General features: G+C 40.2%; 1 protein-coding gene across 1 annotated transcript in view; it reads left to right on the forward strand.

The window, feature by feature from the left end:
* mycbpap (mycbp associated protein) overlaps positions 1 to 16,521 on the forward strand; it is a 93,105-nt gene that overhangs the window by 18,475 nt on the left and 58,109 nt on the right. Inside the window, exons 5-9 of the mRNA XM_072558381.1 lie at positions 1,562 to 1,736; positions 6,232 to 6,347; positions 6,908 to 7,058; positions 10,354 to 10,472; positions 12,761 to 12,870. Coding sequence (XP_072414482.1) covers positions 1,562 to 1,736; positions 6,232 to 6,347; positions 6,908 to 7,058; positions 10,354 to 10,472; positions 12,761 to 12,870 — 671 coding nt within the window. The remainder of the gene's footprint in view (positions 1 to 1,561; positions 1,737 to 6,231; positions 6,348 to 6,907; positions 7,059 to 10,353; positions 10,473 to 12,760; positions 12,871 to 16,521) is intronic.

Below are 16,521 nucleotides of genomic sequence, written 5' to 3' on the forward strand. Positions count from 1 at the left end.
TCCAGCGACAGTATGTCCTTCCTAAGGTGTGAGGCACATAATTGGATACCATATTCTAAATGGGGCCTAACTATAGCTTTATAAATTTTATATTTCAACCCTCTTGAGATAAATGACAACATTACATTCGCTTCTTAATCACGGACTCAACCTGCAAGTTAACCTTTAGAGAAACATGGACTAGCACTCCCAGATCCCTTTGTACTTTGGCTTTATGAATTTTCTCACGATTTAGAAAATAGTCCATGCCTGTATTCTTTTTTCCAACGTGCAATCATTTGCATTTGCTAATGTTGAATTTCATCAGCCATTTTCTGGACCAGTCTTCTAAACTGTCTAAATCTTTCTGCAGCCTCCCCACCTCCCCTGTACTACCTGCTTGTCCACCTAACTTCGTACCATCAGCAAACTTCACCAGAATGCGTCCAGTCCCTTCATCCAGATCACTGAACCCCAACACTGAACCCTGCAGGGCCCACTTGTCTTCGGTTTGATATTCCAAATGACTTTCTGATGTCTTAGAAAAATTACCTTCACACAACTGAAACTGTACATCTATTTTACTTCAACTTAAAAATCCAAATTCCAAATGTAATAATTACATTATAATGATTATAATATATTTTATATCTTTATCAAAACAGTTTAGATGGAAAGTAAAGCTCCAAGCACATTGTGACAATGTTGAGTTTATACTATAACCAGACAGATAGCCTCAGTAATGCTGCCATTTATATATCAACTTATCATCAAAATTATAATAACTTTATTGCAATTGCTAGTACTTTGGCCTCTGTACCAGAAGCTTGTGATTTTGAGCATCATTCTAGAGGTTTGAGCAGATAAAACAAGCTGACAATTCAGTTTAGGTGCCATATATCAGTAGTGACATTAAATTAAAACCCCCATTTATCACCTCACCTGGATATTTAAAAAAAATGATGGCCTGGCTAATATTAACCTCACAACAAACATTCTGAAAAACAGCTTATCTGGTTGGGATGTTAGACAGCTACTCTTTTCCCTAAGCTTAGTAAAGCACCGCATGGTTCCCAAATGGAAAAAGATAAGTAACCTTAAATACATGGTCTGCAAGATCACCTAGACAAGAATCAGCTAATGTGTTTATAAAGTCATTTTCTGGTTTTCTTTCTCCAATTAGCCTTTTAAATTCATGACATGACCAATAGTGGACAAATTGGTGGGCGGACACATGAACAGATGTCTGCTTGGGGAAAAGTATAGAAGGGAATCTTTAAATGTGGGTGGGTAGGAGGGCAGTTGGGAATAAGTGGGCAGGTGGGAATGTGGACATCTGGTTATCCATTATCTGTGCTTATTCATGAATTTGAGTGAAAAGGTAACATTCAGCTGACCATTTCCTGCCTATAAATTCTGAATGTTACCTTTTTACTTCCAGAGAGGCTTTCATTCTTTGACGATTTGAGCCTAGATCCCAGACATGACGGGCATCTGATCCATTCTCCACAAATTATTGCTTGGCCCAGTGCTAAATTGCATAATGGTTATCCACTTAACTTTCTATTTCTCTGTTGTTCAGTTGGCCAATGCGATCTCAGAACATTTTCCTGTTGAAGCCACACCTCAGGAACTGCAGGTTTATGAGAAGAAATCCAAAGACATTATTTATGCCAAATCACAAAATCAGGACCATGCCTTGGCAAATTGGCAGTGGCACATGGCAGAGAGAAAGAGAACACAACATCTGATCTCCAGTAAGTAGAACTGAATAAAGCTAGTCTTAGAGATTGAAGCATTGCCTTCCAAGTTTAGAATTTTAAACCATTTCCACATTCTGTCGGATCTTTTCTGCACCCTTGCCTTTGAAAAGCCTTGAAATTCTTCTCATAGTCTGGTGCCCCAAATTGTACCCAATTCTGAGGCTTAATGAGTGAATGTTATGACTAAGCATAACTTCCTTGCTTTGTAATCTGTGCCCCGCTTGCAGAACCAAATAAACAGTATGTTTTCTCAACCTTATCATCTTGCTCTGATATGGTGAAAAATTTCTGAATTTTGATCTCTGTATTGATCAGATTTGGAGCATTTAGAATGTTCTGTCGCTTTGTGGTACTCCTCTGAACATTTGAGTCATACCTAGCACAAAAGATGATGATTGTGGTTGTCAGAGATCATTCATCTCAGCCCCATTTCATCTCTTCAGGAGTTCCTCAGGGTAGTGTCCTAGACCCAACTACCTTCAGCTGTTTCACATATGGCCTCCCTCCATTATAAGATCAGAAATTGAGATGTTTACTGATGATTTCATAATGTTCAGTACCATCTCCAACTCCTTAGATACTGAAGCAGCCAAAGTCCAAATGCAGCAAAACCTGGACAACATCCAACCTTGGGTTGACCTCATGGACATTCTTGGCAATGACCATCTCCAGAAAAAGAGAATGTAAATGTAACTTCTTGACATTCAGTGGCATTGCTACTACTGAGTCTCCAATTATTACCATCCTGAGGGTTACCATTGACCAGTAATCAAATTGGACTAGCCATATAAATACTGTGTGAACACAAGCAGGTCAGACTAGGAATCCTACAGCCAGAATACCAAAAGCCACAAGTACAATAGGAGTGTGATGGAGTACTTCTTACTTGCCTGGATGAATGCAGCTGCAACAACAATGAAGCAGTTTGATAGCATCCAGGAAAGAGCAGCCTATTTGTCTGACACCACATCTATAAATGTTCATTCCTGCCACCAACACGAAATAGCAGCACTGTGTACCATATACAAGATGCAGGTCAAATATTCACCAAGTTTTCTAAGGCAGCTTCTTTCAAACCTATGGCCATAGCCATCTAGAGGACAAAGGCAATAGATATATTTTGCTGATCCTTCAGTGTTGCTGGATCAAAATCCTGGAACCTCCCTCCTTAATGGCATTTTGGGTGGACGACTGTGGTTCAGAAAGACAGCTCACCACTACCTTTTTAAGGGCAATTACGAGTGGGTAGTGAATGCTGCCCTAGCCAGCAAACCTCACAAGCTCTGATTTTCTTTTTACAGTTCATCGGTTTACACTTCACATTGAACTTCACGTGTCTACTCATTTTAGCCGTATGTCGATGTCCTCCTTATTTCTCTGCTGCACTCCTCACCATTTACTACATTGCCAAATTTACATTACTAGGTCAAGAGAACCCCCACCCCTACCTCACCCCAGAATCAACTTTACTAGTTTCCAAATATCCCCTCCCCCCATCTCATCCCAGATCCAATCCTCCAACTTGGCACTGCCCTCTTGACCTGACTTACCTGTCCATCTTCCTTCCCACCGACCTGCTCCACCCTCCCCACCGACCTATCACTTTTACCCCCCCCCCCCATCTACATCCACCTATCCCCTTCCCAGCTATCTTCGCCCCAGCGCCCCCCCACCCCCCATTTATCTCTCATCCCCCTTCACCTTCCACATTCCTGGTGAAGAGCTTATGCCCAAAACATCGAATCAGTTGCTGCTCAGATTATGCCTGACCTGCTGTACTTTTCCAGTGCCACACTTTTCAACTCAACTTTACATAACACTCACTTTTGGGAATGAGTTTGAATTTGATTTGATTTTTTTTTATTGTTGTCACATGTACTGAGATACAATTAAAAGTATCATTTTGCATGCTGTACAGCATGTTAAAATGATGTTTCTATAGCCAAGTTTATACCATTTATAAATAATAAAAGCAATAATCCCAATCTCAGGAGGACTCGATAGCATCCTTCTTCTGTTCTTCATTACTCTCTGCCACTTCTACTCTAGCCAATTTCATGTCCAAATACTATTGTTGGAGTCCTGCTGGAAGTTAATCTTCTCAGTCTTAGAACATCACTGTTTTTCAGAGTAGTGTACCTAGGTCCAACTGTCTTCAGCTGTTTCATGAATAATCCTCCCTCCATCATAATGTCAGAAGTGAGGATGTTTGCTCAATTTTCAGCTTTGCTCATGACTCCTCATGAACACCTGTTGGTGTCTTTATTGAGTGAGAACTGGGCAACATTCTTGCTTGTGATAAATAGCAAGTAATATCCAGGAAAGACAATGCCAGGGCAATGACCATCTCTAATAAACAAATAAACTAGCCATTTCTGCTTGACATTCTATAGCAATAACATCACTGAATTTCCCTTACCTGGGGTTTAACCATTGACCAGAAACTGAACTGGAACAGCCATGTAAATACTGAGGCTATAAAAGCAAGTAAGATGATGTAACAGCACTCAAAGCTTGACACCGTCTGGGGAAAGTAGACTACTTAATTGGCATGCCATCCACCACTTTAAACATTCACACCCTTCACCATTGATGCAAAGTGTACTGCAGCAACTCACTCATGCTCCTTCAACAACACCATTCCTCATTGTCACTGGGTCAAAATCCTGGAAACCGCCCCCCCCCCCCCCCCCCCCCCACCAACCAAACACTCCCAACACCAACAGGACTCCAGCACTTCAAGAAAGCAGCTCACCGTGACTTAGTCAAGGACAGCTAGGAATGGACAATAAATACTGGCCTAACCAATAATTCCCACATCCCATAAACAAATAAAAACAAATTGTAAATTCTCTCTGCAATGTCAGATCAATTGTTAATGTAAAATCTGAAATTGATAAACTGTTGATATCAAGAATGCTAAAGAGTAATGACAATGGCTGAAATCTGGTTTGCAGATCATCCATAGTCTAATTCAGTGGGGGAACAAACTGGAGAGGCTAAGTGGCCTCCTCCACTTCCTGTGGTCCTAAAATGAAAAATGTCAGTGGATCCTGATTAAGAACAAATTGCATCTACAGTAACACTGCTTCATGGCAGTGAACAAAGCAAGTTACATGTTGAACTAAAATTCTGCCATTTTATGAATCATTGATTCTTCCACAGTTAGAACCCTGAATGCAGGATATTTTCTGCTTAACCTATTCCAGGATGTTAATACACACCTCTGGAGCAGGTGTGACTTGAACCCAGCCTTCCGGTCGAAAGCTAGGGACACTGCCACTGCACTACAAGAGTCCTTTTGCAGTACTAAACATCACAATATTGGAAATATAATCCAGCTGTTGATACACGAGAGCAACTGAAATGATTGAAAGACTGATGGGGTTAGATGATCAGGAATGATTGTGTCAATTGTCAACATTTACATGAGGAATCAAAAGATTGAGGGATGGTTTCTTTGTGGATTCTCGAACAGGACAACCAAAGGACATGACCTGCATTTGACAGAATGAGGGTTGGAGTTTAGTGCACCCAAATAAATCTGTGGGAATAATCTAACAAAGCAGAAGAAGTCAAACCTAGAAACAAAATGCCAAGCAAGATGGTGGAAGCGATCATTATTGATTCCTTAAAATTTAAATTAGATACTTTTTTCAAAAAGTAAGATCATGGTTATAGTAGATGAATAGTGTGAGGCCTGCGATATCATATGGTTGGGTGGAACCGCTCTCCAACAATGCCATATCATGAATGCAATAGTAACAAGGTTCTTGCAAACTCTGCGGATGAGAGTAAGGACTATAGGGAGGATGAGCAACCTGACAACAATGCTATTGTAGAGTGTGCCATGTAACTAGGGGAGGAAATAGGATCATAGCAGTAAGGGACTTAAAATTAGGGAGATAAATACCTTTTGCTGAGCCGTAAGCATGATTTCCAAAAGCTGTCTTGCCTACCTGGTGTCAGGCTGATGGACATCTCCTCAGGGCTGGAGAGGAATTTGGAGTGTGAGGGGAGGGATCTTGTTGTTGCCATCCAAGTTGGTACTAATGTTAATGGAATTGGAAAGAATGTTTTGAAAGATTTTGAACAGGTTAGTACCTGAGACAACATGACATAGAGTAAATAAAGTAAGGCAATGAAGGATTATGGAGATAAGGCAGGCAAGTAGAATTGAGAATGACCAGATCAGCCATGATCTCACTGAATGGCAGAGCAGACTGATGGGTTGAATAGCTCCTAGGCCTTAAGGACTTATGGACTGTTAAGATGATAGAAAATGAAATAGCTAAATCTTGATCATTTTATATATAACAATTCCTTTTACATTTAATGCAGTATAGCTGATATCACAAACTCAGAGAACTTAATTTTAATGAGTACCTGTGTATTCTGCGAAATTGCTTTTTATATTTTTCCTCCTCACTCTTCCTCCTCACAAGAAAACTCTTTGTTATAATGGTGAAACTGGCTATTCTCTGTTTAGAAATCCTAGACAAGCCAGTTGATGAACTGGTGATGAATCAATGTGAGAATATTGAAGAGCGGAGACAACAGTGTAACCTCATCGATCAGACCGTTGCAGCTCTGGGTTCTGGAAAGGTCAGAAAAGGTTTTTCTTTTACCTTTTATTCATGGTATCCCAAGGTGTATTGGCATATCAAGTATTCAGTAGCTGGTGATATGGGTGCACTCTTTTTCTTTTCTTGGCTGTGGAATTCACTCCCTCTGATGCCAGACCATTGGAGATCATGACCTCCTGGGTTCTTAGCTAAGTGGATTCACACCATTCTGTTTCATAATATAGGGATTCATGTTTCCCTGTTCACTTGCTTCTGTTACTAACTAAAAATATTCATTCCCTCCTGGTTCTTGCTATGGAGATTCACTCCCTTCTGATCTTGGCACTGGTGATTAACTCCCTCATGTTCTTCGCTCTCAAGGTTTATTCCATCCTGTAAGGGGCTTGAGCTTCACAACTGGATTGCAGAATGCTGTTGACCCTGGTTATAGTGTGCTGTGACCCAATGGAAATGTTATCTATTTCTTTTTCCAGAGTTTCTGAGTTTCTCCAGCACTTCCTGCTTTTATTTTATATCTCCAGCACCTACAGTATTTTGCTTTTATAAATATGCCACCTTGTCCCTTTCTTATTATTTTAGGGTTATCACATGGGGAGTGAATTTTGGGCCCTGCCACCAATGATTGGAGATGAGTTAAGTGGTGTGGCAGCAACGTTAACACAGACAGAACGTGGATTCCCACCACCCATCATTCATAGCAGGAGACCTCAGACAATCAAAAAGGAGACAGGTACTTTCACAACATTCCTGAACAAAAGTTCATTTGGTGTGATCAGTAAATCTAAATTTCAGGTTTCAGGAATTTAATGGGGAAAGGGTTCAGTAGGTTTAGTTTAACTTTTTTTTAGAAAAGTAAAGATTTTTAGCTTATCGAATTGAAATGTGCAGATTTTTGAAATCTGAAAGAATTGTTTGAACTCATTTCCAATTTCCGACAGACATTCTCAGATTTATTTTGGTTGGTGTATCAGTGATACCTAATATTATTCTGGGAGATCTTGACAATGTTTCCTATATGTCTTCTCTGTGGTAGAGACTGTTACAATATCTTTCCTCCCATTAGTACCTTGCTGATCTGATTTCTTGGGTTTTTTCAATTCTTTTATCATGAAGACTGGTATAGGATGTTGGTTTAAATTATCTTCTATTATGCTGTTCCTGTTATCAATTCCTGAGTCACACCCTCCAAGGGTCCCACACTCGCTTTAGCTACTCTTTCTTAGAAGCTTTTGCTGTTTGTTTTTACGTTTCTTGGCAATTTACTTTCAAAACAAATTTCTTGCTCCCTAAAAAAAATTCCAAATCCACTAGTTTTCACCACTTTGTTGACCTAAACTGTCTAGAATTTAAAAGAATGGACAGAGATCTAATTGAGGTATATAAGATGCTAAAGAAATTGACAAAGTAGATGTAGAGAGAATGAGAAGTCATGGTTTTAGGATAAGGGGTAGCATATTTAAAACAGGTATGTACTTACTTCTCTCAAAGAGTTATGAATCTATGGAACTCACGACCCCAAAGTGTGATGGATGCTGAGACATTGAGTAAATTTAAAGAGATAGATTTTTAATTAGTAATGGGTTGAAGGTTATGGGGAGTGGGTAAGAAAGTAGGATTGAAGCCCAGCTAAGCCATTGTGTTGGGGCAGCTTAGTGATTCAGTGGTTAGCACTGCTGTCTCATAGCGCTAGGAAACCTGGTTCAATTCCACCCTCAGATGACTGTTTGGGTGGAGTTTGCACATTTTCCCTGTGGCAGCGTGGGTTTCCTCTGGGTATTCCAGTTTCCTCCCAAAGCCCAAAGATGCATTTGGAAATGCAAGGACTGATTAGGGATAGTCAACATACTTTTGTGAGTAGGAAATCATGCCTCATAAAGTTGATTGAATTTTTGAAGAAGTAACAAAGAAGATTGATCAGGGCAGAGTGGTGGATGTGATCTATATGGACTTCATTAAGGCGTTCGACAAGGTTCCTCATGCTACATGGGTTAGCAATGATAGATCATATGGAGAACTAGCAATTTGGGTACAGAATTGGCTCAAAGGTAGAAGACAGAGAGCGGTGGTGGAGGGTTGCTTTTCAGATTGGAGGCCTGTGACCAGTGGAGTGCCACAAGGATCGGCTCTGGACCCACTAATTTTTGTCATTTGGATGAGAACATAGGAGGTATAGTTAGTACATTTGCGGGTGACACCAAAATTGGAGGTGTAGTGAACAGCGAAGAAGGTTACCTCAGAGTTCAACAGGCTCTTGATCAGATGGGCCAATGGGCTGAGGAGTGGCAAATGGAGCTTAATTTAGATAGGTATGTGGTGCTGAATTTTGGAAAGGCAAATCAGAGCAGGACTTATACATTTAATGATAAGGTCTGGGGGAGTGTTGCTGAACAAAAAGACCTTGGAGTCAGGTTGATAGCTCCTTGAAAGTGGAGTTGCAGGTAGATAGGATTGTGAAGAGTATTGAGTACAGGAGTTGGAAGGTCATATTGCAGCTGTACAGGAAATTGGTTAAGCCACAGTTGGAATACTGCATGCAAGTGTGGTCTCCCTGCTAAAGAAAGAATGTTATGAACTTGAAAGGGTTCAGAAAAGATTTACAAGGATGTTGTCAGGGTTGGAGGTATTGAGCTATAGGGAGAGGCTTAATAGCCTGGGGTTATTTTCCCTGGAACACCGAAGGCTGAGGGGTGGCCTTCTAGAGGTTTATAAAATCATGAGGAGCATGGATGGGGTAAATAGACAAAGTCTTTTTCCTGGGGTGGGGGAGTCCAAAACGCTAGGGTATAGTTTTAAACAAGAGGAGAAAGATTAAAAAGGACCTGGGGGCAACATTTTAATGCAGAGGGTAGTGCGTGTATGGAATGACCTGCCAAAGGAAGTGGTGGAGGCTTGTAAAACTATAACATTTAAAAAGCATCTGGATGGGTGAGTGTAAATAAGAAGGGTTTGGAGGGATATGGGCCAAATGCTGGCAAATGGGACTCAATATTTATTTAGGATATCTGGTCAGCATTTACCATTTGACAGAAGGGTCTGTTTCCGTGCTGTATATCTCTATGACTGTCAGACTCAATGGGCATATTAAGTATCTTGGCAATGCTAAATTTCCCCCGTATCCAGGGATGTGTAGGTTAGATGCTTTAGCCATGGAGAGTGCAGATTTACATGGATAGGGTATGGGCATGGGTCTAGTGGGATGCTCTTCTGATGGTCAGCGTGGACATGGTGGGAAGAATAACCTTCTGCACTGTAGGGATTCTATGATTCTCTGAGATCAACCATGATCAAATGTGGAATGACACTAACCCACCTCCTTTACCTTTTTGCCTATTTTTCTGGAACATTGCATATCCTTGAATATTGAGCTCCCAATCCTGGTCACCCTGCAACCACAACTCTGTAACAGTGTGAAGTCATATTCATTTGCTTACACTTGAGCCATCAATGCATCTTGTCATTTTAATTTTTCTATACTACCCACTCTCAAATTTCCTCCCTTTGCCTTCCATTGAATCTCAACGAAAGCTTGTGGAACAGTATCTCCTCTTTCACTTGGCACTTGATAATCTTCTAAACTCCTCATTGCATTTAACTATTTTCGATCATAACCGAAACTTGGTTAAATTTTTTTGGTTCTTTTTGTAGGATCGTATGCTTCTATCTCTTTTTATATTCCTTCATGTGGAATTCAATTGGCTGCCATCCATCCATTCACACCTCATCTGAATATATTTTTTATTTCTTTCTTGTCCTATTACCACTCCCTTGGACTTTAAACTTTTCTACTGTTAATCTCTGAAGTTCTCCTCTTTCCTATACCCACTACATTGCTCAAAACCTCTTACATTACTATCTTTCCTCAGTTCCATGAAGGGTCCTCAACCTAAAATGTAAGGATCTTTCTTGTTATAGATGCTAAATATATTCTTACCTGCTAAGAATTTTCAGTATTTTTTGTTTTGTTTAGGATTTCGTTCATCTACAATCTTCTGATTTTGTTTGAATTCCATCTTCATTTACTTTAGGTACTGACTTCCCACAAGGCAAAAGAACCTACAGGAAGTCCAGGTCAGAGAGTTTGTACCTGAAACAGCGATTGGAAGAGATGAAGACTTTTTTAAAACACCTGGACTTCAGACAACCAGTATGTTTGTTAAAACACACTCAGGAGTTGTCACTGAGTTTATTCAGGGTTATCAATATCAATCCATTACCTTGATCCAAGACACAGCATAGAGTGATATATCCCTTAGTTCATTACCAACAGTCTCATAATAGTGGGCACCACAGAAAAAGAATCTATACTCCAGTGTTTTACACTGACAGAGTTGTACCTACCAGTAGTGCAACCAAGAATATACAATGATTTGGAGATGCCGGTGTTGGACTGGGGTGTACAAAATTAAAAATCACACACCAGGTTATCGTCCAACAGGTTTAATTGGAAGCACACTAGCTTTTGGAGCGACACTTCTTCATCAAGTGGTAGTGGAGGGCTCAATCCTAACACACAGAATTTATAGCAAAAATTTACAGTGTGATGTAACTGAAATTATACATTGAAAAATTGATTGTCTGTTAAGCCTTTCATCTGTTAGAATACAGTGATAGTTTCACTTCTTTCATGTGTAAATCACAAAATATTCTTGGGTTAGCTGTTAACAATGGTGATAGCTAGACAATATGTTGAAGGTGTTGGCCCCCTGTGTTCTATGTCTATGCCATGATGTTGAGATTGATTCTAATCTAAAAAGTGAGATAACGGAGCTTTACATAAATTTATGCAGTTTTTGAGCTCAGAGTTCTACATGAATGCATGCAGTTTTTGAGCAAAGTACAATGTAACCCTGCAAGTACAAATTCACCCCACAAAATATATGTGTGCATGTGGGTCTTTGTCTGTGTGTGTGTGTGTGTGTGTGTGTGTGTGTCTGTCTGTCTGGGTTGGAGGTTGTGAGTGTGAGAAAGTGTATGTGTGTGTGTGTGTGCGTGTGTGCAGTGAGTGCAGAGTGTCTTAAGTCTGTGAGGGGGTGCATGTGGGAGTGTGTGTGTCTGTAAGGGTGTGTGTGGGTGTCTGTGTGCGCGTCTGTGTGTGGGTCCATGTGTATGTATGTATAGGAGTGCCTGTGTGTGTGTGAGAGTGTGTGTGTGTGTAGGAGTATCCCTGAGGGACCTTGGGTTCATGTCACATTACAGGTGACCACCATTGCACTATACACACACACACTGGCACTCCTATACAAACATACACACGGACACACATACACACAGACACGCACACAGACACCCACACACACCCTTACAGACACACACACTCACACATGCACCCTCTCACAGACTTAAGACACTCTGCACTCACTACACTCACACACATACACTTTCTCACACTCACAACCCCCAACTCAGACAGACACACACACACACACACACACACACACACACACCAATAAGTCAGATACTTAATAATTTGTGAATCAATCACTCTGTGCATCCTGGGAAGTGAAAGAACCTGAAGGAAAAGCTTGGAATACTAAAGGACTTAGGAATCAAAAGGAACCCCTCCACTGAATCCTGAGGACTGGTGTCATTGAACTGTTTGCCTAATTTTGTTTCATATCTATTCCTAACACTTTGTTTTTGTACCTGTGTCTATCTGTATATATGTGTAAAGAAGTTTTAGAAGGGTGTAAGAATTATAATATATGTTGACAATTCAATAGTTGTTTCCCTGTGGTCAGAATCTATTTACTTGTAAGAGATTTGTAGTTCTTGTTATGTCCTGAGCCCTGGTCATGTTTTCTGTTTACCTGGGTCTATCAGACAGGAAAATTGGGGACTTTGATTTTTTTTCAACTTATGTGATGATTCCAGGAATAAGAGGTCTTGCTGTCCATTGCAGTGAGTTATAACAGCTGTAACACCATCAGTGGTGCCAGTGTCTCTCCTCTGGAGCTATCCTGGTCTCTAGAATTACCCAATCTCCTGGAACTGCCCATACATCCAGCTGTGGCCTGACTTTAATGCAACCCTTAACTCAAACCGTTTATATTCATGAGCTGTGGCCAGAGTGTAATTCAATATTTGCCATTTTTCTGATCTGTTCATTACCGATGAATATAGAGTCTTTCAATGTTTTTAACTTTTGAAAAATGATGAAGTGCAGTATCTGAGCATTGCTTTCAGTTTTCTTGCAAGAGTCACAGTCCAGCCTCGAGCCAACCACTATTAAACCTGAATTGCATTGACTCTAATAGTAAGACTCAGAACCTAGAAACATCAGGATCAGGAGGATAGGAGGTCTTACTTATATCAATAGCCTGATGCCAACAGCAAGTTGTAAATATCAGCAAACATCAGCAAAATCCGATAGCTGACTGCAGCTAACTGCGAGGAAACTGTGTCTTGAGTTAACTGGGTGTTTTCTACACACAGGACATTGATCAGTTGGAAGTGATTGCAACTGGGCGCCCCTTCAGCTCAATGTCAGTAGAATCTTTCCCTCTGGAGGAGAATCACCCTACAATACATGATAAAGAGAACATGTAAGCATCACTGTACATCCTGGAAGTTTCACACTGTATACTGAATTGTATTCAATGAAACAATTTGTGATCTGATTATATCATTTGAATAAATAAACAGCTAGTTTCTTTTACAATTTGGTATTCAGTAATCTGAGACATTGCTCATAAGCAAAATAAAAGATATTTTTTCAACTCACTTCTATGTCACTTGCATCGCTATCATTCATTATTTCTGGCACATTCTAAGTACCTCAACTTCAGCAGTTTTCTCTTTTGTGTCTGTTAGTTGCAATACATTCAATGTAAGCCACTCTGTAAATTTTTCCCGCTACTCCTTGTCTTCTACACCAGCTTGCTCTTAATTTTTTTCTCTCTCCCTCTCCCTCTCTGTCACTCTCTCTCTCTCCCTCCTTATATTTATGTGACTGATAACTGGATTTCAGTTAGGTAGCTTCTTCATTTGCGTGTCTTATTTTCAGTTAATTTTCTTTCTGAATTCTCTTCTTCCTTGATGGTAGTCAGATTGATCAGTGGGAAATCAAGTCATTGAGTCAGAATGGATGGTTCATTTTCAACTTTATCTAGTAGAGTGCTGCTGGGATCACTGCTTGGTATTCAAATATTTACAATGTTTGTTAATCATTTCGATGAAAAAAAAGAATATTATTGTACTGCAGACTGCAAAATGCTGCAATACAGAGGAATCTATGTGTTCCTGTATGCAAATCACAAAAAGCAAGTAATTAGAATGACAAATTAAAGATGGGCCTTCATTCCAAGGATTTGACATATAAACGTAAGATGGTCTTGCTACAACTGTACAGCACATTGGTGAGGCTGAAACTGGAGGTACAGTTTATAAGAAGAGCTTACCTGCCGTCCCACCAGCCACAAAATGAAGATAATTTGGGATGTTGGTGATCAGAAATCCAGTTGTCTTTTGAAAAGATGGAATTTAATTTGGATAAGTACAATATATTACATTTAGTTAAAATGAACACAGGCAGGACTTATGCAGTTAATGGTCCGGCCCTGGGTAGTACTGTAGTGACAAACAGAGAGACTTGGGGTTCAGGTGCATATGTTCTTTGAAAGTTGCATCACAGGTAGACAGGATGGTTAAGAAGACATTCAGCACGCTTGTCCTTATTGCTCAGACCATTGAGTATAAGAGTTGGGACACCATGTTGAAGTTGTACCAAACATTGGTAAGGCCACTTTTGGAAGACTGTGGACAGTTTTTGGTCATCCTAGTATAGGAAAGATATTATTAAACTGGAGATGGTGCAGAAAAGATTTACCAGGATGTTGCTGGGATTGGAGGGTTTGAGTTATAAGGATAGGCTTATCCTATCCTGTGAGTAAGATTTACCTTACTCACAGGAGCGTAGGAGGTTGAGAGGTGACTTTATAGAAGCTTATAAAATAATAACGGGCATAGATAAGGTGAATATCAAAGGTCTTTTCGCTAGGATGGGTAAGGTCAAATATTTTTAAGGTGAGAGGAGAAAGATTTAAAAGGAACCTAAGGGGTAACTTATTCATAAAGAGGGTGATTCGTATGTGGAATGCAGGTGCAATTACAAAATTTTTATTAAAAGACATTTGGACAGATATGTAAATAGGAAAGATTTAGAGAAATGTCAGCCAAATGCAGGCAAGTGGGATTAGTTTAGTTTTGGAAACCTGAACAAGTTGACCTGAGGATTCTGTTTCCTTGCTGTATGACTCAATGACTATTATTACACGAGGGGCAGTCACAACAAATGTTCAGGACAACATTTCCTCCCAGGCCACGGAGGAAGCCTTGTCCTAGAGAGCTTCCAATCAATTGACAGGCTGGCAACTCTGTAGTCCCAGCAAGACTGGGAGAAAGTAGTGACCACTGCAGGTATTTAAAAAAATGTTTCCTCATGGAGCCTTCCAGATGCCCCCACCCCACATTTGAGTTAAGTCTGGAATTTTTGGGAGGGCCTAGCTGGAAGATGGCAGTGAGAAAAGAAAGGAGGGGTAAGTATTAGAAACCAGAGGGAGAGGGTTAGATGGGAGTACAAACTTTTTGTGGACATGGTACCATCAATGGGCACAAGGATACTCTCAATGCCAGTAGTTTCCTTCGGCATTGGCAATCTGCACAGTCAAGACTACCAGCTTGGTCACGTTTTCTGTAGACCATAACATTGTAGCAGAGGTATTTGAGACTTTTAAGTGGTTGTTAATTGGCAACTTAAGGGCCCCAATATGTGTAAGAGTGGGAAGGTATGCTATCTTATCGACCCCCAAAAGACAGGACAGTTTGGGAATGGGCAGGAAGACACCAGGCTGCCCATTAGCTTTATCTTACAAGCGCCTCTCCTCCCACTTTCAAATATGCTGAAAGGTTAATTAAAATTTGACTCTTGGGCAGTGCTGCATAGTTCTTGTCTCTTCATTTATTAAAAGATACATTTGCATTGACAGCAATTCAGAGAAGGTTCACCCGACAGATCCTCAAATGGAGGGGTTGTCTTACAGGGACAGTTTAGGTCTATACCGGTTAAGGTTTAAGAGCAAGAGGTGATCTTATCCAAACAGTTAATATTCTGAGAAGGCTTGACAGATTAAATGCTGAAAGGACGTTTTGCCTCTTCTGGATGTCTAGAATTGAGGGACACAGTTTCAGCCTGTCACTTAAGATGGAGGTAAAGAGGAATTTATTTTTTCAGAGAGCTGTTAATCTTTGGAACTTTCTATGCCACAGAACAACGGAGGCTGGTCACTGAATATATTGAAGGATGAAATAGACAGCTTTTTGAACTACAAGGAATTCAGGGATTATGGGGGTAAAGGTGTGGGGCTGGCAGGAAAGTGGAGTTATGTCTAAATCAGAACAACCATAAATTTATTGAATGGATGTACTGTTAGGCTGAAAGTGCCTAACAGATTCTTTAAGGTATGATCAAAATTAATACAAAAAGGCATGTGCATTTTGATAGAAAGAAAATTTATTAGCTTAATCTACTTTAGATATATGTAAGTTGATGAGTAAGTCTATTAGCTTAAACTACTTTGACGTATTCAACAAGCGAATCTAATTGCCTTCTGCCCATCAGGGACTCTTGGTTGACTGTTGGCATTCAGAGCTCTGTCTCAGTTTCCATGGCACCCCAGACCTCAAACCCCAGTCCACTGGAGAAAATCCCAGTCTCAAGAACCCCAGTCCAATGGGCAAGGTCTTACAAGTGGGATACAGCTTCTTATAGTCTTACTATTCTGGTTATGTACTCTATCACCAATCTGTAATACTTTCAGTACTTTTCCTGATTTTCTGTTGTGTAGGAAACATTTCCAGATAGCTCTGTGTTAACGACGTATGAAAATGGTTTCAACAGATGATCAAGGTTATGCAGTTACTTCCCAGCCAAAACAGGCTGTTTTTAACACCAGACTTGTTTTTCAAGTACCTGTCCATTTTACTTCAATTGCTTTTTGTCATGTTCAATTAGTCCTTGATGTTTAACCATTAATGGTCTGGTGTGAAGATCTCATTTTTAAGCCGAACACTACAATAGTAAAGCAGGCTGTACAGAGGCTGAATGGTCTACCTCAGCTCCAATTTCCTGTGTTAATAGATTAGGATGTTAATCAGGGAGCAACTTTAAGTGAATGATCACTGGGAAGTTGGAGTGA

The sequence above is a fragment of the Chiloscyllium punctatum genome, chromosome 39 (genome assembly GCF_047496795.1).
Source record: "Chiloscyllium punctatum isolate Juve2018m chromosome 39, sChiPun1.3, whole genome shotgun sequence".
In the NCBI taxonomy this organism is placed as follows: domain Eukaryota; kingdom Metazoa; phylum Chordata; class Chondrichthyes; order Orectolobiformes; family Hemiscylliidae; genus Chiloscyllium; species Chiloscyllium punctatum.